Source organism: Panthera tigris, chromosome D4 (assembly GCF_018350195.1).
Source record: "Panthera tigris isolate Pti1 chromosome D4, P.tigris_Pti1_mat1.1, whole genome shotgun sequence".
NCBI classification, from domain to species: Eukaryota; Metazoa; Chordata; class Mammalia; order Carnivora; family Felidae; genus Panthera; species Panthera tigris.
Genome location: NC_056672.1, coordinates 90,698,712 through 90,721,756, shown reverse-complemented (window position 1 = coordinate 90,721,756; position 23,045 = coordinate 90,698,712). Strand labels below are relative to the sequence as shown.

General features: G+C 63.7%; 1 protein-coding gene and 1 long non-coding RNA gene across 6 annotated transcripts in view; one reads left to right on the top strand and one right to left on the bottom strand.

The window, feature by feature from the left end:
- Positions 1 to 23,045, top strand: part of BRD3 (bromodomain containing 3) — a 64,545-nt gene that overhangs the window by 27,151 nt on the left and 14,349 nt on the right. The window contains exons 1-5 of one of the 5 annotated variants that reach the window (XM_042965205.1): positions 5,303 to 5,402; positions 18,669 to 18,993; positions 19,711 to 19,848; positions 20,503 to 20,650; positions 21,471 to 21,685. In XM_042965205.1, coding sequence (XP_042821139.1) covers positions 18,781 to 18,993; positions 19,711 to 19,848; positions 20,503 to 20,650; positions 21,471 to 21,685 — 714 coding nt within the window. In that variant the 5' untranslated portion in view covers positions 5,303 to 5,402; positions 18,669 to 18,780. Of the gene's footprint in view, positions 1 to 5,302; positions 5,403 to 18,172; positions 18,309 to 18,398; positions 18,463 to 18,668; positions 18,994 to 19,710; positions 19,849 to 20,502; positions 20,651 to 21,470; positions 21,686 to 23,045 lie in introns of those variants that run through there. The other 4 variants (XM_042965208.1, XM_042965204.1, XM_042965207.1 and 1 more) reach the window with 4 other exon arrangements.
- On the bottom strand, positions 407 to 4,666 carry LOC107180674. The gene is made up of 3 exons (XR_001511432.2): positions 4,448 to 4,666; positions 928 to 990; positions 407 to 711 (listed from the first exon to the last, which is right to left on the bottom strand). It is a non-coding gene; the product is annotated as an uncharacterized LOC107180674 (long non-coding RNA).

Below are 23,045 nucleotides of genomic sequence, written 5' to 3'. Positions count from 1 at the left end.
TGATGGCTTTTGTTCCTCTGTGATACGTTTAGGGGTGCACTGACTCGTTTATCCTACTTGTGCTTGAAGGATTCATTTCCTCCATCTATTTTGTTCAAGTTTCATCTATTATCTGTACAAATATTTCTTCTCCCCTTTAATTCTTAATTCTGTCTATCTGGAGTTCCTATTAGAAGTATGACATAACACCCCTTTCCTGTTTTTTAAATGAATTTTCCAATTTTCATATTTTCCACCTCTTTGTTCCTCTAACTAATTCTCTCTTCAACAGTGTCTAAGCCACTCTGTATCCCTTCCTCTGAGGTTTAAATTTCCATGTAGCCTGTATTTTTGTTTTTTGTTTTTTATTTTTTAGCATGTATTTTTGATTTCTAGAACTTCTAAGATTTTTTTTTCAAAATTTCAAAATTTTTGTTAGCCTTTTTTTTTTTATTACTTATTTTACATTTTCAATCATTCTGAACATACTTATCTCGTCATCTTGGGATTCCTCTTCAGAGGCAGGGGATAGGAGGAGGGAATACAGACAGGGCCATGATGTCACAGGACGTCAACACAGATAGCTTTCCTGCAGGTGGCAAAGCCAAGAGGGGTTGTCACCATGGCCTTGTAATGCCAGGGGCACCTCCACTTTGAGCGAGGATTCCAGGAGACCAGAAACTGTAGCACTTCCCGGGCCAGCCCGTCTCCGTTCTATTACCATGATTGTTTCTGCAAACAAAACGTAGGTTTTGGTTCATAGCAATACCTGTTTGCCATGGAAGAAAGCAATGATTGTCAAGAATAAAGTAAAAGCACTCACAATCCTGGTTCCCTCCCACGCTTCGCTGCCACGACCACCTGAGCCCAGCTTCCCTGGCTTCCTTCCCGGCTTGATCTTTCCCCACAGCACCGAGCACCGTCAGGCACCCTGCATATCTTACTTACTTATGATAGTCTGTGCGTCCCCAGGAGCAGGTCAGCTCCACGGCAGCTCGTGCCCTGTGGTACCTGCCATGCGAGGAAGCGGGAGTTAGCGTGCCATGCCCTCGGCCAGGCCCTCTGCAGCGGATGGAGGGGTGGACGCGTACGCTGTCTTACGAGTGAGTACTTTCAGCACCCTTGTCCTCACGGCAATCTTCTGAGGCAGGTCTAGAGAACCCGTCTTACAGATGAGCAGCCTGAGACTCTGGGGGCCACCGCCTGTCTTCCCGCCCTGCCTCCTGCTGGCTGTGACCACGCTGCTGTGGCTGCAGCCCACTCCTGTTCCCCTGAGCCCCCAGGTCGCCCCGGAGACCTCCCCACCGTGTGCTTTCAAGGACGTTACTATTACTGTCAAGCAAATGGTCTTCCGCTGGGGGGGGGGGGGGCAGGGAAAAGAGGGAAGTGAGAAGACTCACCTCCAAGCTCCAACCCCTGACTGAGGCTCCTCCCGCTTTTCTAAGAGAACCACCAGTTAAGAACAGGAGCCTCCGGTTCCCCAAACGTGCCCCTCGCCTCCCCTACCAAAACGCAGCAGGGTCCTAGAAGGCGCCTTGCGGGTGAAATGCGAACCCTCACCTGGCTCAGGCCAGTTAGCAATTGAACCTCGCTGTGCCTCCCTTTTCATCTGCCAAGCGGGCCCGGTAACCCCTACCTCATAGAATTGTCTGCGGATTCGGTGAAGTTATGTATGTAAAGCTGCTCACACCGTGTGCTGGCACACAGTAAGTGCTCATTAAATGACTGTGCAGTCAGAAACCTCTGCCCTTCACCCCCAAAGCTCTCTGCAACCCAGCCTTTGTAGAGACAGATAGTCCTTTCTTAAAAAAAAAAAGGTCAACATTTATTGATTGTTGAGAGACAGAGAGAGGCAGAGCGCAAGCAGGGGAGGGGCAGAGAGAGGGAGACACAGAATCCGAAGCAGGTTCCAGGCTCTGAGCCGTCCGCACAGAGCCTGACGCGGGGCTCGAACCCATGAGCCGAAGTCGGACACTTAACCGACTGAGCCACCCAGGCGCCCCATGTGGGGCTCAGAAACTTTTTTTTTAATGTTTATTTATTTATTTCGGGGGGGGGGGCGAGGGAGAGAGGGAGACGGAATGAATCCCAAGCCGGCTCCGTGCTGTCAGTGCAGACCCCGACACGGGACTCAAACTCACGAGCCGAGACATCATGACAGGAGCTGAGATCAAAAGTCAGACACTTAACCACCCAGGTGCCCCCCTCCTTTTTTTTTTTTTTCCTTAAGTTGTTCTGGGGGCTGATGAGTCTCCTGGGAAGCTAGGGAGGACCCACAATAACTATGTATGTATGTATGTATGTATGTATTTATTTATTTATTTATAAGAGCAAGCAAGCGCGCCCTCATGAGCGGGGGACAGGTAGAAAGAGAGGGAGAGACAGAATCCCAAGCAGGATCCGGCTGTCAGTGCAGAGCCTGATGCGGGGCTCGAACCCACGGACCGTGAGATCATGACCTGAGCTGAAATCGAGTCGGATGCTCAACTGAAGCGTGCCATCCGGGCGCCCCACGATAACTAAACTTTTGACAGACTTGTGTAGAAACTGTAATGCAGGAACACAAACTGCTCGATGCCTCCAGGGTCATGACGGGTAAAGACCGCATGAAAGCAGAGGAGGCAGTTGAGGCCCTGGGCCCCGTCCTGGCCTGAATGTGGGTTTAAGGCTGAGGACAAGCTTTAAGTCCATGGCCTTAAGGCTTCCCGCAGGGTTCTGTGTGGGGGTGAACAGGGCAGCGGCCTTAGCTGGAGGAGGTCTGGCTGTCCTGAGGTTTCCAGATGCAGGCTGCAGGGTGGGACAGGAGCAGGAGAAAACAAGTCATTCCTTCATGCCAGACCCCCCATAGGCCCTGGGGACAGAGCCCTGCTGTCACAGAGCTGCCACACTGGAGCGGGGACAGCCGATAAATGGGCCACGCGAGTAAGAGACAGAGGTGGAGAGGGGAGGCCCGGCCAAGTTGGGGCCACAGGCCCAGCCTTTTGCACACACCCTTTTCCCTCCCACAGCAGAAAGCTCAGGCCCTATTTCTGTACTCCTTTGACAGATGAGGAAACCAGGGTTGGGGAGATTAAGTGACTCCATTCCGGGCACTCAGCAGTCCCCAGAGGCCCAACCTCAGTGGTGTTGAAACTCCAAGAGCCTGGGCTGATTAGGGGACGGTCACTGGGGCCGCTGTGGGTTTCTTCCCAAGGCAGCCCTGCCTCTCAAGAGGCCCCAGGGAGGGGCCACGGCACCAGGCCTGACAGGTAGTTAGCCAGGGGCTGGGATGCCCAAATGCCAGCCTCTGTCACATTCCTCTTACAGATTCTGCTCCTAGAGACTTCCAGCCTCACGGAAGGTTACCCCACCGAGCCACCTGGGCAGCACAAGTGAGCACGAGGAAGGGAAAGGTGGGGACCCGCGTCCTTCCATCAAAGCCAGGTCCCCAGGGAGAGCCCAGGTTCCTGCTACATTCCTCGCACGGGTACACTTTGGATCAGCAGGCTACCCAAGGAGGGTCCTCAGGGTCCTGGACATTCGGTCAGCAGCCTTGACAGCCTGGCTGGTCAGGGGCAGCCTCTGTGGACTCCAACCAGGCTCTGCAAGGCCAAGACCAGGTGGAGAGGATCTTTGGTTTGGCCCGAGGAGGAGTGAGGTGGGATCATCCTGATGGCGCGTGCCCAGGCCGTCCTAGAGGAGGAGACCCAGACGACAGGAAAGGAACGCAGCCTTGGAGATGACTAACACAGGAGTCTGTAAACCCGGGCTTCCGGAGGGGTGCTATGAGGACCACAGGTCTAAGGTGTCAACCTGCAGATTCTCATCATCCACTCCTTGGCCTTCTCCCACTTTGGAAACTAGAAAGGCAAGGTTTTCCCCACGGGCGCCTTGCTCTGGAGTCTTGCCTGGGGTGTGTAAGGGGTCCTGGGCTCCCAGGGAAGGGGCAGCGTGGATGGTCCGGGAAGGTGTTGGCCTGTCCTGCAAACTGTTTTCCAGGCCCCCAGGCTCTGGCATCTCAGCTCTCCCACATGTTAGCTCTGTGACCCAGGGCAAGTCAGTCCACCTCTCAGAGTCTCAGTTTCCTCACCTGTAGGACAGGTGGCACATTCTGGAACCACAGAATGGCTGAATGGGCTCAGGGGAGACCGCACTCACTCTAACATTAGTAAGACGCGTGCATTTCCGCGGGAGAACGCCTGAGTACCCTGAAGTAAACCCAGCGACCCCAGGGGCTTGGGATGGGTCCAGCCCACACAAGCAAACTTGACCTTGCAATTGGCAGGTTCAGCCAACACAGAGGAAAACCTGTCCCTAGACATTTTTATGGGGGTCTCACGGTACGCAAGGTGCGTCCACCTTATATTACAGCTGGATAAAACTGTTCTCGTGTATACACCTGAGGAATGGCCACCCAAAACAAGACCCGAAACGTGTCCATGAGCTGAGCTTTTGAAAACACAGAAGAGCCAAGGGTCTCTGCTGTTACCTTTGTGGCCCACTCCTGGAATCTCAGGATGGGGACCTTTAGCTCATTCCTGCTCCTCCCGGCGCAGATGGGGAAACTGAGGCTGGCGGACCGACCAGGGCTTTGGGCAGAGCCGTGAACACCCCCTGCTCCCTGCCAGCTCCGGCGGTTCGGCGCCTTCTCGCACGACAGCGGCATTGCGCTCTCGACCCCCGCGCCAGGGGGACGCGAGCTGGGCGGCGGGCCCAGGCGGAGAAGGGTAGACGGAGGGGGCGCGGCCGAGCGCGGCTCCTCCCCGGGCGGGGCCGCCCCTGCGCGCGCGCGCGCGCCGAAGCCCCGCCCCCGCCCTTCGCGCGCGCCCCCGCCGAGCTAATTAGGCGCGCGGTTTGTTTACAAACACGGGGCTGGGCAGGTGCGCGCCGCCCCAACGGCGCGCGGCTGGGGTTCGAGGGCGGCCCCCCCCCCACCCCCGGGCTCCGGGGTCCCCGGGCGGGAGTGGCGGCGGGAGGGCCGCCGCCGGCCGCGCTCCTGCCTTTTCCACGCCTCCCGCGGGCACCAGGAAATTCGCCCGTGGGCCCGAGTCCCCCGCGCGGCGGGGCGGGCGGCGGGGATGCAGGGCTGGCCACGCGGGCCCGGGCTAGGGGCGGCCGCCGGGGGCCCCCGCCCCGCCCCGCCCCGCGCGCCCCCCGGGCCGGGCCCGCTCGCGGCCGGGTCGGCGGGGCGGGCAGCGGGCGGGGGCGCGCGGGGCGGGGCGCGGCGCCGGCGGGGCCGGGACATGTAGTCCGCGCGCCGCGGCCTCCCCTGGGCGGCCCCAGCGCGGGCCCGGCCGCGGACTACGACTCCCGCCAGGCGCCGCGGCGCAGCGCATGAGCCCTGCTCGGCTCCGGCGCGTCTATTATGCTGCCGGGGCCGGCGAGCCAAAGAGGAGCCGGCCGCGCGGGCCGGGAGGGACGGCCGCTGGAGCCGCCGAGGCCAAGTACGCCTTTCTCTTGCTTCCTTGCGCGCGCGGGGCGGCGGGCGGCGCGGGCGGCGGCGGGCCGGGCGGGCCGGGGAGCGCGGCCCCGTGCGCCCCGCGCGGGCCGCCGGCGCGTCCCGGGAGCCGGGCGCCCCGGCCGCCGCCGCCTTTGTGCGCGGCCACGATGCAACAAAGCGCGGCGGCCGCCCGGGGTCGCGGCGGCGGCGGCGGCGGCGGCGGCGGCGGCGGCGGCGGCGCGGGCTCCCTCCCCTCCGCCCTCGCCCGCGCCCTCCCGGCCGCCCGCGCCCCGGGCTGGGGGCGTCACCGCAGCTGGGGCGCGCAGCCCGGAGTTGGCACGGCCCGCGCGCCCCGCGCCAACCCGGCCTCCCGCGCCCTCCCTCGCGGAAGGGATTTTTTTCCCCCTTTCCTCTGCCCGCCATCTTTCGGAGGGGGGAACGAGGGAGGACGCGGAGGGGAAGGTGCGCGGCGGCGTCCCGGGCCCGCCGTGCGCGGCGGCGCCACTTTCCCGGCGCCCGCCCGCCCTGGCTGCGGCCCCTCGGGGCTCGCGCTGGGGGCCCGGCGCCGCCGCCGCCGCCCCCGGGGCGGGGGGCGAGACCAGGCCGGGCCCGCCTCGGAGTGGCGCGGGGCAGCTTCCTCCCAGAGTTAGGGGCCCCGCGCTGACTTTGAGCCCCTTTGAGTTGCTGGGTCGTTGCGGCCAGGCCAGGCCAGGAGGAGACCCAGTTCCCGTTTTGAAATGAGCCTGAAAAGCGCTTAATCCGGGCGAGGTCGACATGGAGCGGGAGGAGCGGGGTGCTTCTCCCCTTTCCCACTCGGGGTGGGCACCGGCCTGATCATGGCACAAGCCCATCGGGGAGGAATGCCCGCCACGCAGACCTCGAACGTCCCCGTGGCCCTAGTGGGCTCCTCCATGAATAAAGCTGGGGGCCCCGGGGAGCGCTCTCTCTCTCTCTCTCTTTCTCTCCCCCTCTCCCTCTCCCTCTCCCTCTCCCTCTCCCTCTCCCTCCACCGGTTGCTCATATGGGGGCAGGGCTAGCGTGGAGCCTTGTGCGGCCTCCGTTCCCTCGGGGGCCCAGGAACGATTTTGGAAAGCTGGGAGTGGGGACGCAGAATGGGGTCTGCTAGGTGGCCCGCTTGGGGCGGGTTCCTCCTGTGAATTCTCTCTGTTGAGCCCATTCCCCCAGTGTCCCGCGACCCTTCATTTTGGCTGAAAGCTTTCTGCCCAGACCTACAGAATTGGCGTCCCTCCCCCCTCTGCTAACTTGGTTATTGACTGCAAAGTTAACGTGGTGGGTGTGGGGCGGGTATTGTGCATCAGTGGGCAAACTAACGGGCAAGAGGAAAATGAGGGAAACAATCCCTCCGGCCGCTCCTCGTGCTCCCCCACCCCACTGAGGATGAAGAAGGGAGTTTTGTTCGCTATCTCCCTTACTCTTTTTCTTTAAGATGGGGATTCTTTTCTTGGGTCTGTGGCGTGGCCCTGGGAGATCCTGAAGTCTATGCAAAGTTGCCTGGCCTGGCATTTTGGTGGGGACAGGGGAGTAGTTTGGGCTGCAAAGGGGTCAAAGAAGTGTCTGAATCTGTGCAGGGGGTCAGTTCTCAGGAGGTAAGGACCTCTTCTCCTTCCCAGGGGCCCTTCGCAGCAGCCCTAAAGGTGGCCTCTCATTTGCAAATAAAGCTCTGTGTTTGCCCTTTTCTGTCTTGAGGCCTTGACGTGTGCCGGTGGTTACAGATAAGGAAAGATAGGGCACACAGCGGGGAGGGACGGACAGGAGGTGACGTGGGCAGCGGAGGGGCATTTCTCTCTGACCTTTCTGGTGACCTGGGGGGGCCTGCCTCAGCCCCTGGGCATCTGGAAGCTACCTCCAAGCAGCTCCTCAGAGGCCTAGATCCTGTCCCAGCCCTGCCACGGGGACGTCCAGGGAAGAGGGATTTAAGACGCTTTTCTGGGGTGGACATTCGACACCGTTTTGATCTTTATTTTGTTTTTAGGAAGTAGAGTAATCGATTTCCTTCAGCAACAGCTTGCCCGTGCTTTGGAAGCGCGCTTCGAATAAAGGACGGGATTTGTAAACACTGGGCTCCCGCCTTTGACTCTCAGGCAGTCCTGGGCAGAAAGTGAAAGTGGAGGGGGGGCCCCTGCACCGCCCAGCCCAGCCCAGCTCGCTGCTGCAGCCCGCGGCTCCTTCCTGTGCCCGCCTCCTGCAGGCTGGCAGCTTGCCAGCCGCCAGAGCCGGGTGCCCGGCAAGTGGTGAGGTGCATGGCCGCTTCCTGGTTCTAGGTGGCGGAGCTTTCCTGGGGGAGCGCTGTTCTCCCCCTCCCCCCGCCCCGAGCAGAGTGGTTCTGGTCCTTCTTTTTTTTTTTTTTTTTTTTTTTTTTTTTCCTCCCTAACCGGTCTTTGAACTGTAACCAGGGGCACCCCAAAGGCAAGCCCCGGATACCTGGCCTCAGCGGGTCGGGTGTCAGTTGAGGCAGTCTTTGTTTTGCAAGGAAATTTTAGTGGACCATGGCAGAAAGTGGCACCCTGCTCGTTGCACACGTGCCTCTGGGAACTCGGAGTGCCCCAGGGACTCGAGTCTTCTTGGGAGTGCGCCTCCCCTCCCGCCTGAGGCTTTGTCCTTTTGTTTGAGCAGAAGAGACCAACAGGTGTCCCCGCAGTGGCTGGGCCGCCTGGCGTGCTTGGGCCGGGAGCACCGGTCACCATCCAGGTGCCCAGGTGGTGCCCGCTGTGTCCACGAGGCCTTTTGGTGCTCACACCCCCGCTCTGGGTACCTGTGCTCCTGCCATCCGAGAATCGTGGAGTGGGGGGCGGGGGGCGCTTAAAGGCAGAGTGTCATGTTTGGGGATCATTCACACAGTGGTGGTTTGCATTTGAAGTCTGGCTCCTGGATGCACGTTTGCGGTGGAGATGGTGGGGACTGCGTGTGTGTGTGTGGCCGGGGCTTTCGGCTCCGCTGTTCAGTGCTACCGGGGAGTGTTGATTTCTTTGGCCAGCTTTTAACTGTTCTAGAACAGTCTGCTCTCAACTGACTCCTTCCTAGGCCCTTTACAACCCGCAGCGAGAGCCAGCTGAAAGATGTGTTTTCAAGGAAGCCCCCTCCTCCCCGCCGCAGGTCCCAGAAGTACTGGGGGACCTCGTCAGAAGTTAGTGAGGTGTTCGGAAGTACTGTTCCAGCCCCTCAAAAAAGGTCACCTGGAGTGACAGTTCGGGTGTTCCTCGCTCATTTTCTCTGCGTGCGGTTGAAGTCGGGCTCGGTGGCTGGTGTGGGACCGTGATCAGGACGTGCCGGTGGCTGCGGTGGGGGCCCCGTCGGGGTCCTGGGCACCAAGTGCCCCAGGACATGGAGGTGGGAATGCCTTCACCTGCTGGCTGCTGTCACGGTGGCCGCTGCCCGCAGACAGGAACACGTTCGCAGGTGCGTGTGGCTGGACCCTCGTAACGTGTTACTAGAAGGAAAAGGAGCCATTTCAGGTCTGTGACTAAGCCGAGGGGATGCCTTTCCCGTACAGGGGCAGTGACCGGAGGGTGTCACGGGGGTGCAGCGTGCGTGTAAGGGGCAGAGAGTGGCACGGGCCTCCCGAAGGGGGTGATTCCCCCAGCTGATGGCCGGCTGCTTCCAGCACCAGCCTTGCCGTGGATGGGCACTCGCGGTTGAGAGCTCCGGCTAGGCTGGCCGTCGGCTCCCGGGCAAGGTCCGCGCCCGCTGGACTCCGTCCTCACTGCCTCCGGGCTGTCCCGGCCGGGCCAGGTGTGGGTCTGGGCTTAGAGACACAGATGACCCGGCCACTGTCCCCTGTGATGGCAGAAAGCCCCCACGGGCCTGTCAGAGAGGCCGAGGAGCGCCGGGGAATAGAGCTTGGGGTACACGCAGGCGCTTGGGCTGCGGGAACTCCAGCACCGCGGGCGGGTTCCCAGGGAGCACAGGGCTGCGGTGACGTCACCACCGTGGGTACCGTTCCCAGCGGGCACTAGGGCGGTGGCAGCATCTGCGCTGTGGGCAGTATTCCCGTGAGTCCTGGGTTGTAGTAACACCTACGTGATATCCCAGCGAGCGCCGGGGCCGTGGTGACACCGCTACCGTGGGTACCGTTCCCGGGACCGCCAGGGCGGCGGTACTCCCAGCGCGTGTGGGCCGTGGTGACATCCACTAGATGCCGAGGGTGGCCAGGGGCTCAGGAGGTCCCTGCTCCTCACGCCGCGTGTCGCTGAGCGGCCTTGTTTGGGGAGCGGAGGCCAGGCCGTGGTGGGCGGCAGCCTAGCCTGGCGTGGGGCGAGGTGGGGTCGGGACCCCGTCAGGCGTGGCGGTCAGCTCTCCGGGCTCCCTTGGCGGGCCCTCGGAGCTCCTGGCAGCCCGGCACGGCAGCGGTTGAAGCGGTGCCCGCCCGTGACGTGGTCTGGTTCCCGTCAGGCGACTGGGCGCTCCCGCCTCCCTTCCCGGGATGGAACACGCCGGGGCCCGTGGGCTGCACCCCACACCGGGCAGGCCCGCCACAGCCTCGTGGCAGAAAGTCGACAGGCCGAAGGAGTGGCCAGGGCGCCGAACCCTGGTGCTCATGGGGCCGGGCCCCCGCCTCCGTATGTGTGCGGGGCCACTCGGCCTCCAGCGTCCTCGGGGAGACCAGCTGTCCCGAGCGGACGGTCCTTCCCTCCCCTGGACGAGTGTGGATGCCAGTCACTCTGTCCTCACGTTGTCTGTCCCCTGAAGACATTTCCCTTTGAGCCGCGGGTCACTTGCCCCTTCCTGGCCCCATGGAAGGTGTCATTCAGTGCGGCCTGTGGCCTGGCCTTGGGGGGTGCCCTGCGGGGATGCATAGGGGTGTTGCTGGGCTCCCCCACCGCTGACACCAGATTCTGGCCCGCCAGGTGCCTGGGCCAGGGCTCAGCGTATCCGAGCGTGTGTGTGTGTGTGTGTGTGTGTGTGTGTGTGTGTGTGTGTGTGTGTGTGTGTGTGTCTGTGTCTGTGTGTGTGTGTCTGTGTGTGTGTCTGTGTGTGTCTGTCTGTCTCTGGGCCTTCACACCCGTTGAGAGGCACCCTTAGTATGGTGGGGGGAGGTCAAAAGACATATGGAGATGTACGGAGACAGAGCCTCGCAGCGGCGACGGGGTGCGACTGGTGAGCCGTGAGCCCCACTTGGCAGTGGGGTCTCAGGTCCGTGTCGAGGCCGATGTTCGGCCAAGAAAGCAGCCCTTCAGAAGCGGGCTTCCCCAAGGAGGGCCGGCGGGGTGGGGAGAAGTGTAAGACCTTAGCAAACAGCAGGCTGAAGAAGCATGAGGTGGGCCAGGGGCCCCCAGGTGCTGTGGGTACGGAGCCCAGAGGACAAGGCGGGGGGGGGGGGTCATCAGGAAGGTCGGGGCCGCAGTGCGGGTTGGTCTGGGCCTTGGGACAGTCCTACAGACCCAGTGGAGTGGCTGCACGTTAGATGGGCCTGGGCCAGCCGGGGGTCGGGTCCCGTGCTTCGGAAGAGCAGGTGTGACCTAGACCCAGGGCGCGCTCCCTGCCTGAGCGGGTTGTGACAGGCCCAGCCTCCCGGTCTACTCCCCTCCCCTGGGGTCCCCTCCCCTGGCCCCACAGGAAGAGGCAGTTGGCTCTGTCTGTCATGGGAGCCGACCCTGGCCTCACGGATCCCGTTTCCTGAGACCTGGATGGCCAGCCCCAGGGCGGCCGCCTGTCAGCGTGTGCCGCCTGGGGGCACAGGTTGTCCGGCTCTGGGGCGGCACTCCGCTCCCGTCTGCTGGGCGGGGAATCTGCCTCCTCCTGGCCGGGTGACCTTGTGTCCCTTCAGCCCTGAGCCTCCGTCCTCCCTGGAAGACGGAGCTCACACGGCCTCCCACGGGTGCCATGCCAGGTGGACCGCGAGGACACTGGGACTGGAGTGTGGCCGTGGGGGCCCCCAGGGGCACAGAGAGAGAGAGAGCCCTCCCGCACCTCCCTCAGGAGGCTGAGTGTTTGAAGGCCGTCCTCGTTGCTGGTGGGAACTGTGGGTCTGAGCAGGACAAGGCAGCATAGGCAGTCTCCGGCCCTGCCCCGTGTCCCCTTCTCTGGCTGAGACTGGGGACAGACCCCTACCAGTGACCTCCCCCTTCAAAGACCTCCCCCTTCAAAGACCTCCCCCTTCACAGCGTCCTCGGTGCCTCCTCTCCTCCCAGGACGTGCCACGGTCTCTGCTCAGATGCTCCCCATGCCAGGGTCCTGCCGAGGACCTCCACCGACCCCTCCCCTATGGTCCCTCGACCCTCCCTTTGAAAGCTGGGGCTCCTGCCCCCCCCCCCCCCGGCACAAATAAAGGCTCCTTGCTCTGGGCCAGGCCAGCCCGGAAATGCCCCGTGTGGCCCCTGCCCCCTCCCGGTCTCATCCCCCCATGGCTGAAGGTGCTCCAGGGCCACCTGCAAGCGAGTGTCTGTGTGTCCCTCGTTTCTGTCCCCCGCCAGCCTCCGTTCCGGCTGCCCGGGAGCGTCCAACTCTGCCTGCCTCCGGCGCCACCTGTGGGCGGCCGCTGCCCCGTCTTGGGGGTGTTTTCCAAGGTGGCGCCTGGACCGAGGATCCTACTCATTTGTCCGGGGACCCCGAATAAGGGGTCTTTCCTGATGCCCCCGTGGGCTGAGTGAGCCTCCGGTGGACTTCTGTGTTCTATCCGGGATCCTAGTTCCCCGTGGAGGAGGGAGGTGGGTCCCAGAGGCTGGGTCCAAGCCCCTTGGGAAGTGGTGGGGGGCCGGCCGGCTGGCTCCAGGCCAGCCCCCACCTCGCTGCCTGCAGCCCGGGGCCCGTCTCCCCCCTCCCCCCTCCCCCCTCCCCCCCCCAAGACCCGGCACAGAGCCCCTCACAGAGTGGAGCATGTGTAGCCCCTGAGGGTTGGTGGCCAGTCTGCCCCCTGCCCTCCCCTGCCACCTGCCCACTTTGGGGACTCCGGATCTCTGGCTTTCACTTGTGTTTGAGGGTTTTTGTGGTTTATCTGAGTTTCCGCTCTGGGCAGTTTCAGATCCTCCAGAGTTGAAGGCGGCCTGTCTCCACTTTGACCTTCACCCGCTTTGCACGTGCTGCCTTCCTGCCCTGGCGGGCATCCTCTGGGAAGTGGGGCAGGTCCCCTGTGCCTCCGTCCTCCCCCTCCGAGGAACCGGGCTCCCTCCCTGCCTGGCGGTGCTTAGCGCAGAGTGGGCACTTGGCGGAGGCTTCCTGGCTGTCCCTGGAAGGAGTGCCACTTGCCTGCCGTCTGCAGGGCCGTGTCGGAGTGGAGTCCCCGCTCGGTGAACGGGAGGGCTGCCCGTGCAGACGGGGAGGGCCGTCTGTGCAATAAATAGCTTTCCGGGGTAGAGCGGCTGCCAGCGGGTGCGTGGGGAGCCGGAGGCTGCTGGTCTACGGGGAGGCTTAAACGTGAAATTAATCGCTCCCACGTCATGTGTGCTTACAAACCTTCAGGCCCACGTTCTAGAAGAACGGTTTCCAGCCAGCTGGCAGGCCTGCGGGCCCTGATGCCGGTGAATTGGCGCCATGCGTTTTCTTCCTGTTTAGCCCAGAAGACGAGACCCTTACCCTGTCCCCTGGGAGCGGCTGGGGCGGGGGCAGGGCAGGCTTCGCAGCTTACAGATTCTACGTGTCCCGTGTCTGAAGGTGCTGGGGTCTCTTTGGCACCCACACTTCCCGCGCTTTGGACCTGCATGGGGGTCCTCTTCCTAGCCAGGTGAGGGGGGGGGGGAGTGGGGAGCAAGGTCGTGTCCCCCAGATCTCACAGCTGCTGTGAGCGGGGTGGGGGGGGGTGCAGGGTCCTGAACACCCAAGGAAAAGGGGTTCACCCTGTTCTGGTGCTGTAGGAGCTTCCAGCGCAGTCCATAGCCCCCAGGGTGCCCAGCTTCTCCTGGTTTGTCCTGTCTCCAGACCCCCACTCATTTTCAGGCTCCACCCCCACTATCGGGAAGCAAGCTCTGGGCGCGTTTCATTCATAAGACTCTGAGCGCCTGTCTCTGGAAGATAGTAGCCCCAGAAGACTGAAAGCCGCAATGCCTCTATTGCCCCCAAAGTCCTAACGCTGAATCCAAAAGATTACCAAAGAGTGCTGAAGGAAACGCCCCTCGATTCACTTTGCGGCAGGCATTTCTAGCAGCCTGGCTGGGGCGCCAGAGTCCGGGGCCACCTCCCAGCAGCCCTCGCCCACCCGTGACTGCCCAGAGCGTGCAGTGGAGCAGCACAGTGCGACCTGGGAGTCCCAGGTGGGTGTAGAAGTTGACCCCGGGGACGGGCAGCCTTCCGTGTCACGCGGATCCACCCAGCTACAGCGGGGTTGGACCCTTCTGGTGCCCCAGTCTGCCTTTGTTTCCCCCTCGATTTGGGGGCCCCAGGGCGCCCCCACTGGAGACTCCCTCGAGCAGTAGACGCAGGAGCAAGCCGAGCCGGCAGTTTTCTGTGTCTTCTGTCCCCGGCCAGCGCAGCAGGGCGGGCTTCTGCCCCGCTGTTTCTCCCCGGCCTGGCGTGGCCAAGGGGCGGGGCTGGGGTGTCCCGTGTTCCCGCAGGGAGCTCAGGCCTGTTGGGGCAGAGAGGGGCTGGCGCCCACCCGGAGGGGCAGGCCCGGGGGAGAGCAGTGGGTGCGGCAAGAGCCTCCCTGCTCCTCTGACACGTGTGATGCTTCTGTGTGCGTGGCTGGCCGGGTGGCTCGTGGTCATAACGTGTGGGGTTGGGAGGACGTTGAGGGGCCGGTCCCGGTCCGCCGGGACACGGAGGTGAGGTGCAAGGCTGTGTTTACCTTAGGCGGACATGTTTTCAATGTCTGTCCCACGTGTGACCTCCGTGTGTCCGCACAGCATCCCGTAATGGGCGTACAGAGACTCACGGCTGTGGTCCCCGGCCCTTGGCTGTGCTGAGTCCCCCTCCCCGGGTGACTTGGGAACCGGGGCACCTCATTTTCTTCCAGCCCAACATGCCAGAGTCACCCAGCTCCCTAGCCGTTGCCCAGGATGTCCCTGGTCTCCATATCCTCGTGGGTGGGAAGCCATGCCGCCCGTGTTTCTGTCCGTGGGGCTGGGTTGGGAGCGCTCGGTAGGGCGACGGCAATGCTGGAGGTCGGCCAGCGAGGAGAGCCGAGTTTTGAACCCTGGTGTGGAGACCCGGGCGGGTGCTCCTTGCCGCCCTCTGGGCAGCCCCCCTGGCCTGGTGCCCTTGATGTCGGTATGGTGACAGCAGGACGGTCACCTTCTTCGGCTGCCTGGGTCCTGTCCCTCGAACGCCCAGCTCAGGAAATACGCCGAGGACAGGGAGCCTCAGCCTTGTCATCTGTGAGCCTGCACGGTCACTGACCTCATAGGTCACACGCGCGTCTCGGCACCAGCAGAGGGGAGGGGCTCGTGGCCACGGCCGACCGCTCCGCGTGTCGCTCGGTGTTTTCTCTGCTCGCCCGGGGTGGGGGGGGGGCAGCCGTGAGGGCTGGGCCTGAGGGTGGTGGGTGCTGGCTGGTGGGGTCGGCCCTGCTCCTGGACACGTCCCAGGGAGAGGCTGCTCGGGGCGCTGTGGACGTCCGGGGACCGGTGGCCACCCTGGGAGCTGTTGTCGCGGGATTCCACGGCAGCCGACCTTCACGGCACGTTAGACCTCCCTGTCATTTTGCGCTTTTCCATTACAGATTTTTAGTTCGTGGCTGAACCCTCTGAGGGGGTCGGCTAGTGGTCTGTGTAATTTTTTTTTGTTTTTTGTTTTTTTTTTAAATGTTTTATTTACTTTGGAGAGAGAGAGAGAGAGAGAGACCTGAGTGTGAGTGGGGGAGGGTCAGAGAGAGGGAGACACAGGATCCGAAGCAGCTCCAGGCTCCGAGCTGTCGGCACAGAGCCCGACGCGGGGCTCACGCTCAGGAACCGTGAGATCATGGCCTGAGCCGAAGTCGGACGCCTAACCGACCGAGGCACCCCAAGTTTTAATTTCTTTCTGGAAGCGTCCTTCGCTTCCTGGTCTCAGAACGCAGCCCTGATCCCACCCAGGGAGGCTGATGGGTAGCGTGCTGGCTCCGTGTGCCCCGGGCCGGGTGGCAGGAGCGATGCTCTGGGTCTTGTGCCTGTGCTTTGCCCTGAGGGGTGGGCCGGGTCCGGGTAGCCTGGGTGTGGCCGGTGGGACCCCAGGGGCTGGCCACGCTGCTGGGTGCCACCCCGTACTTTGGGGTCAAGGTGGCCCTGGGGTTTCCCCTCCCGGGAGCTTGCTGGGCTGCTCAGCCCTTCCCCTGACCCCAGGTCCGGGGCCCCAGGCCTCGCAGGAGAAACGGGCGCTCCGAACGCTTGGCCGTGAACCGAGTGCAGGACTGGGGTTGGCTGGTGCTCGAGCGGTGTTTCGAAATAGAAATTCCTTTATGCTCTTCCTTTTGCAAAAGAAACGGGTTTTAAACACAACCTACCTGTTCAGAAACCCAAGCAGAGGGTGAGAGCCCCCGTCCTCGCGGGCTGGTGTGCAGGTCCTTGCCCATCATCCGCCTCCCGGTGGGGGTTCCCACGGTGGCCTGTGGCTCTCCTTCGTCCTCGTCAGCGTCTGTGAGGCCACCGCCTGGCCCGGAGAAGTGTCCAGGGGGAAAGGCAAGGCCAGGCTTTCAGTGCGGCCCTGCTCGTCCTGGACCCGCCGTCCACCTGCGCTTTGAGCAGAGGTGACCGACGCCCAGGCCTCGGCTCCATCTCGAGGGGTGACGGTGTGCGTGCGCCTGCGGGGCTGCGGCCACTCGACGCTGCCCGCCACGGCGGAGGGGATGACACCAGGTGCCTGTGCGGTTTTATGACCAGGACCAGGGGCCTCTCTCCCTGAGTCCCCCTCCCTCCACGGGCGCCTCCCAGGCATCAGGTATTGGAGGTGTGTGGCCCAAGTTCTCTGGCTGTCCCCTTGCCGGTCCAACCTCCTCTGGAGAGGTGGGTCCTGGCACCTGGGCTGGAAGGGCTTGTGGGGGGTCCCCAGCCTCTTCTGCTCTGGCTGCCCTTCCTTCCTCCCCGTTGAGCTGGTGCCTGGGCTGCCAGGGAAGGAGGACTGGCTCCCGGGAGGCGTGAGAGGCCGAGGGCTGGGTGCTGTCACCCTCAGGTATTTGCAGGGGTCTGGTGGGGGGGTGTCCCCGCCCGGGTTCAGTAGAGTGTTTGCAGGAAGGGGGAGGGCCCATCGCCGTGCACGGTCCCCACAGATCGTGGGGCATCATGGGCTGGACGGTGCTGGGCCCCTCCTGCACGTCTCACCGGGCCCCTGAGCGGAGCTGGAGGCGGGCTTCACCTCGGGCCACCGTGGAAGGCCTCCTGTGGCCCGTAGTGACCGCTGACCTTCACCGTCTGGGCCCCAGGTCGCGGCGGCTGCTGGTCTGCCCCTGGGCACTCCCCTGAAGGCAGGGTTGGGGACGCGTTCCAGTGTTTGTGGCCGGCGCTGGCTCCCTGCTCAGCCACGGGTTTGGAGCAGCAGTGGTCGGAGGAGGGAGGGAGGGAGGCCTTGGGGCATTTCTCCAGTCCTGGTGGCCTCCTGAGCGTGTCCCTGCAGTGAGCAGTGCCCGTCTGTCCTCCTGCTTGGGGCGGGGGGTTGGCCCGTGTCCCCCCAGGCCCCCAGACCGTGTTTTAGCCCCTGGCTGCATCCTGCTTGTTCCCTGGCTTCCTGGGCCCAGTGGCGGCGGCAGCAGCAGTGGGCCTGGGCCCACCCCCCTGCCAGATGCGATGCGCGGGGAGGGGGGAGGGCTGGCGGGGAGGGCTGGCGGCGGGGGGTTCACAGGGATCCCAGCAGGTGGCAGTGGTGCTCAGGCCAAGCGTGGGCTGACCTGCCAGGAGTGAGGGTGGGGCCGCGGGGTGTGAGCACGACCCAGGTATGCGCCCGGCTCCCACACCTTTCTGGTGGTCAAGACCCACCCTCGTAGCCATTAGCACGAGCTGGCACGGCCACCCTCCCCGCTGAGCCGCTGGTGGGGGCCGAGGACACCATGCCGACCGTGCTGCTGCCCGGGCTTGGCGACCCGGAGGAGCGGGAGAGGCGCCAGCTCACCGCGGAAGTGCGTGGAAGGGGGGGTGGGGCTGTGGGCTCCCCAGGGTGCTGGGCGCGGCACCTCGTGGTGGTGGTTCCAGGGTGTCCCTCGAATGCACCGCAGGTCTGCTTGGTGCGTCAGAGCTGCCCCTGCTGCCTGTCTGAACCCCCTTCGCGCTGCTCGCGGTGGTTTGTAGTAGGTGCCCGTTACTTTGGCGTGAACATGCCCACGTGGCAGGCGGCCAGCTACCCACAGGGTGCTAACCAGCTCACAGAACTCCCCAGGTCTTAACCATCCGCTTTTGCAAGTTGTGGGCAGGGTGGCTGATCGCGGTCACCGACATGTGCCGTCCCGGTGACGTCCCCCGGTGCCCCCCCCCCGGCCCCTCATGCAGAGGGCACTGCCACTCGGCCCCGACCCGTCTGGATATTGTGACGCGGACTGGGACACACAGAAACCTGGAGTGTAGCAGGGCTCAGAAATGTGGCCCGGTGCTCTCATTCCACAGGCGGTCAACAGTCCACTCGTAAAGTAAACAGTCCCCTCGCGAGTAAAAGCGGGGCCTCCGGCTGCCCCCCGGGATATGTTGGGGCTTCGATGTCGGGGCCGGCCTGTGTGTTCTGGGGTGTAGTTAATCATCTTGGATTCCAGCCGTGAGCTTGGAGGGCATCCCTGAAAGTTGGCAGGGGGTGGGGGGAGGGAGGTCCACAGCAGCCCCTCATTTCCTGAGAGAGGAGGGTGGGGCGTGCCCTCCCCTGCCCTCCCGATTGGCCCGGGGCCGGGCGTGTCATACCTCCGCCCGCCATCACAAACCAGCACCCGTTCTCGTGGTTACATCAGAACCTCGCTGCCCCGGGGGCCCAGCTCCACACGCCGCGCGTGGTTCCGCACACGTCCTGCCTGCCCGGCTCGGCTCTGCGGGGTCGATGCTGTAGCCCTGTCTACGTGTGAATCATTCCCCCAAAGGTGCCACGGCCAAGAACAGTCAGAGTCAGCCCCCAGCAGGCAGGCAGTTGGTGGGCAGTGAGCCAGGAGTGGCCGTGTCCGGGGCCACCGCCTCCCACCGCTGCCGTGTGCCTGGACGGCCGCCTTCCCGCCCTTGCGTTGCCCGCGTGGCCAGGTGGCCCGTGTTCGGTTACCTCCCTGCCCCAGCCTGAGAGCCGTAGTTAGAGCGGTTGGGTGACAGGGGAGGGCTGGTTTGACCAGGGCGACTGTCGTGAGCAAGATGAATTGGCCTCACTGCGACCACGCGGGAGTCCGTGGGGCTGGGAGAGGCGGTGGGGCCTGGGTGACCGGCCCGTCTCTGCTGTACCTCCTCCCCCGTAGGTGCTGCCCAGCTGGGCCCAGAAATGGGACGTCAGGCCTCCGAAAGGAGCACAGTGGAAGCCAGGGCGTCCCCGAGCCGCTGCTGTGACGGCCAGTGAGCGAGCAGCGGAGGATGTCCACCACCGCGACGGTCGCCCCCACGGGGATCCCGGCGGCCCCGGGCCCTGTGAACCCGCCCCCGCCGGAGGTCTCCAACCCCACCAAGCCGGGCCGCAAGACCAACCAGCTACAGTACATGCAGAATGTGGTGGTGAAGACGCTCTGGAAGCACCAGTTCGCCTGGCCCTTCTACCAGCCCGTGGACGCCATCAAGCTCAACCTGCCTGTGAGTACCCGCTCGTCCCTGCCCCCCGCGGCCCCGCTCCTGGACGGACCGCCCCTCGGGCCGAGGCAGCGGTGGTGCCGGTAAGCCAGGCACAGCCCGTGGCCCTTGGTGACCAAGGAGCGGCGGTGGGAGTGGGAGGGCTGTGTCCCCGAGCGTAGGGAGACCTGAGCCCTACGGGCCGGAGAGGGCGGGAGCAGGAGCCAGGACTCACCCGTCTTCCTCCTGTCCCGTGGACCCTCCTGGAGAGCGCTGCACCCGCCCCTTGGGGTCACGTTCCCGGCGCGGGCCATCCATCCGATGGGTTTCTCATCTGGACCCAAGTAGAGAAACCCTGAGCGTTTGAAGGCGAAGCCCGGGGCCAGGAGTTGGCGGCCTGGGTTCTGGGCCCGGCTCGGCCCCGGCCTCCGGCGGACCCTCGGTTTGGAATCCGGGAGGGGGCTTGGCCCCGTCTCTAGAGTGCCGATCAGCTCTGGGGCCTGCTCCCGCTGCATAGTCGCGTGCGTCTCTAAGAACCTCCCACGCAGGCAGAAGCCGTCGGGCGAGAGGCGTGGAGGGGTTTGCGGCTGGCCGGGCGCTCGCCCCACATCCCGCCTTTGACCCGGGCCTGGCGCCTGACTCACCTGAAGAGACTGCGCGGCGTGCAGTCACTGTCCTCGGGAACAGCAGAAATGACCACGCGGCCGGTGCTGATGACGCCTCTGAAAATCTCTTTCCTAGGATTATCATAAGATAATAAAGAACCCGATGGACATGGGGACTATCAAGAAGAGACTAGAAAACAGTTATTACTGGAGCGCGAGCGAGTGTATGCAAGACTTCAACACCATGTTCACAAACTGTTACATTTATAACAAGGTAAGGGCACACGTGGCCGCGGGAGGGCCCTCGGGGCCGGGCACGTCACCCCCTGGCCCTCCGCCCTTCTGGCCACCGTCCCCACTCAGGGTCCCACACGCTGCCCGCACCAACCCCTCCCCCCCCCCAGGGGGAGGGGAGGTAAAGGTGGGAACAGCCTTTTCAGAAGGAGTTTAGGGAACCAAATGCTTCAAGCCGTCCGCGCCCTTGGACCTAGACACCCCTCCCGTAGAGATGGCGGGCTCGCGTGTGCAGTGCAGCCGCCCGAGACGGCGAGGACTCTGCACGATGAGGGAACGTGTCCACGCAGTGGTTTCCAGCGGGAAGAGTAGATTAGGGAAGGTCCATGGGACCCTACATTCGTGGGGGTTTCGCCGTTTTCAAGAGCGACGTGATAAAGCAGAGACGAATTGAGTGGGAGCGGGTAGAAGGTTGTGTTTCCTCCACGTGATGGGCTGAAGGGTGGTTGTTACCCTTCCCGTCTCCACAGCGGGATGTGCCCCTTTGGTCTCCTCCCGCCCCCCGCCCTCCGCCCTAGCAAATCTCTTAACAGAGTCTCAAGTCAGTGTTTTCTTGAGCTACAACCAGCGATGTCTTTGGTGAACGCGTGGTTCCTTTCCCGACAAGTGACCTTGGCTCCCCCTGTGTCTTCAGCCCACAGATGACATAGTGCTAATGGCCCAAGCCTTAGAGAAAATTTTTCTGCAGAAAGTGGCCCAGATGCCCCAGGAGGAAGTTGAATTATTACCCCCTGCTCCGAAGGGCAAAGGCCGGAAGCCGGCTGGCGGAACCCAGAGTGCAGGTAAAGGGGCGGACGGGCACGGTCCCTTTATCCTGACACCCCCCGGGGACTGACAACAGCATTTCTCGTGCGGGTCCCTCGGCCCCTCTGAGCTCAGTTTCCCTGTCTGTCGAGTCGGGGCTGTCTGAGGTCCCGCCGGCCCTTGGTGGCCTGTTACTGTCTGTCTTCGAGCCTGCTGTTGTGGGGAGACTGTGGTCTTGCCTTGTCCCCATCCTCTGAGACCAAATCTTCCAGCAGTCTGGACAGGAGGTCCTTGTGTCCCCCCAGGACTTTGCCTCTCTGGCATGTGTTGCGTTCTCTGTGACAGGAGAGGGGCTGTGTGCCTTGTCGAGAGGGCAGTGGGGATTAGCACTGGGAGCCCTGGGGGTCTTACCTGGCCGGAACCCGGAACCCGGAACCGAGGTGCACCCTGATGGAGAGGCTGACGGGGGAGGCCGCAGTGGGTCCCCCACACCGCCGCCCATCACACTTTGCCGATGGGACCGTGGGTGGTTAAGGAGCTCCGCCTGGGTCTCTCAGCTAGTTAGAGGTGGAGTCTGAGTTAACCTCCGGTTTCGCGGTCCCACGCCCGGCCCTTCCTCCCAGGCTGCCCCTTGTCCAGCTTCCTCGTTGAGATTTTAGTCTCTAGCCAGAGGGAGAGCCTGGGGAGGTGTGTTCCGTGGAGGCAGCCAAGGTTCAGGGCCGGGGCCTCAGGGGGAGGGGCTCCCTGGCGCCGGAGTGCTCTGGCTGGAGGGGATGGTCCAGGAAGCTTCTAGAAGCTTCTAGAAGCTGGCTGGCAGGTAGAGCCTGGTGTGTTCAACGTGCTTTCCTTGCCTTCAAGGTACGCAGCAAGTGGCGGCCGTGTCCTCTGTCACCCCAGCAGCCCCCTTTCAGAGCGTCCCCCCCACCGTCTCCCAGACGCCTGTCATTGCCGCCACCCCTGTGCCAACCATTACTGCAAACATCACGTCGGTCCCCGTCCCCCCGGCCGCCGCCCCACCTCCTCCCTCGACGCCCATCATCCCCGTGGTCCCTCCCACACCGCCTGTCGTCAAGGTGAGCGTCCCTGGGGACGAGGTCAGCCGGCTGTCTGATGGCCAGGCCGGGGTTCCTGGATTCGGGCAGGTGTGGGACGGGCCGGGGGGGGTGCACGGCCACCTGTCCCTGGGCACCGACTGCTTGTCGGGTGTTGGGTACATGTGACTTTGGTTCTCTCCGTGCTCCTGATGCAGACGGGGAGACCGAGGCTCGGGTGGCTTTAGGTCACACAGCTGGTGAGGGCAGGCTGTGCTGAACCCCCGCTTCTCTGGCCCTGAAGGCTCGGTCTTCACCGTGCAAGGGTCCTGTGGGAAGGTGTGGGGAGAGCGTGGAGGGGCCCGCAGCTCCCCCGCTCACGCTTGAATTTAGGGCAGTGGCCCGGGTGCGTCACGGGGGGCCTTGCACCCGCCCCCGCTGGCGTGAGCTCCGGCGCCATCCGTCCCCCCGGTGTGGCTGGCACTTCCGTGGCGGGGACTGTCCTGGCCGGGTCTGGGCTCAGAGCCGGTGCTCCCCGTGAGGTCTGGGGCAGGCCGCGTGCCGGACGCTGACGTGTGTCTTCCGTTTGCCCCTCACAGCGGCCCTCTGGGGCAGACAGTATTTCCCCCATCTTACAGATGAGGAAGCAGGCGCTCAGAGGGGTTAAGTGGCTCCCCCAAGGTAAAACGCCCCCTCCGTTGCTTTCCCTCCCCCGTGGTCTTCACCGCCTGCTCTTTCCCGGGCGGCGCCTGGCCAGGCTGCCGAGCACAGTGCCCGGCTGTTTTTGGAGCGTGTCCTGTTTGCCATGGCCAGATGAGCTCTCCGCCGGGCCTCTGTGGCACGCGCTTGGCGTCCTGTGGGTGCCCACGAGTGTCTGGGGACCGCCAGCTCGTGCCCCTGCCAGCCGGGGGGCAGTGGCTTGGCCGGGGCGGAGACCGTGGCGGCGCCCCAGGGAGCAGATCCCCGTGAGGCCGTCAGCCCGGGCGCTGCGGCTCCGAGGGGTGCCTCTGCCTGTCTGGGAGGCGGGGAGCTGGCCGAGCCGGTCTCGGGGACGCACTGAGCCCTGGCTGTAGCACACACCGTGATGCCTGTGGGCCCCCGGGCCCGGTGCCTGAAGAGACGCGCACGTGCCAGGACTCCCGGGCTTTAACAGGTTCTCCCTCACCGGGCACAGCCCGTGTGAGTGCCCTGCACGCGCCTGCAAAAGGCTCTGTTGGTCGTTTTAACATTCCCTCTCCTCGGGGAAAAGAGCTCTCTGTGGCTCCCGCTGCCTTTGGGGTGAAAGTCCCGACTTGCCCAATCAGCCCCTGGGAGTCCTTGGTCCGAGACCCGCGGCTGCAACCCTGCCCTCCCCGCTCTTCCTGCCTCCGGGCCTCGGCCTGCTCCACCGTGGCTGCCCCTG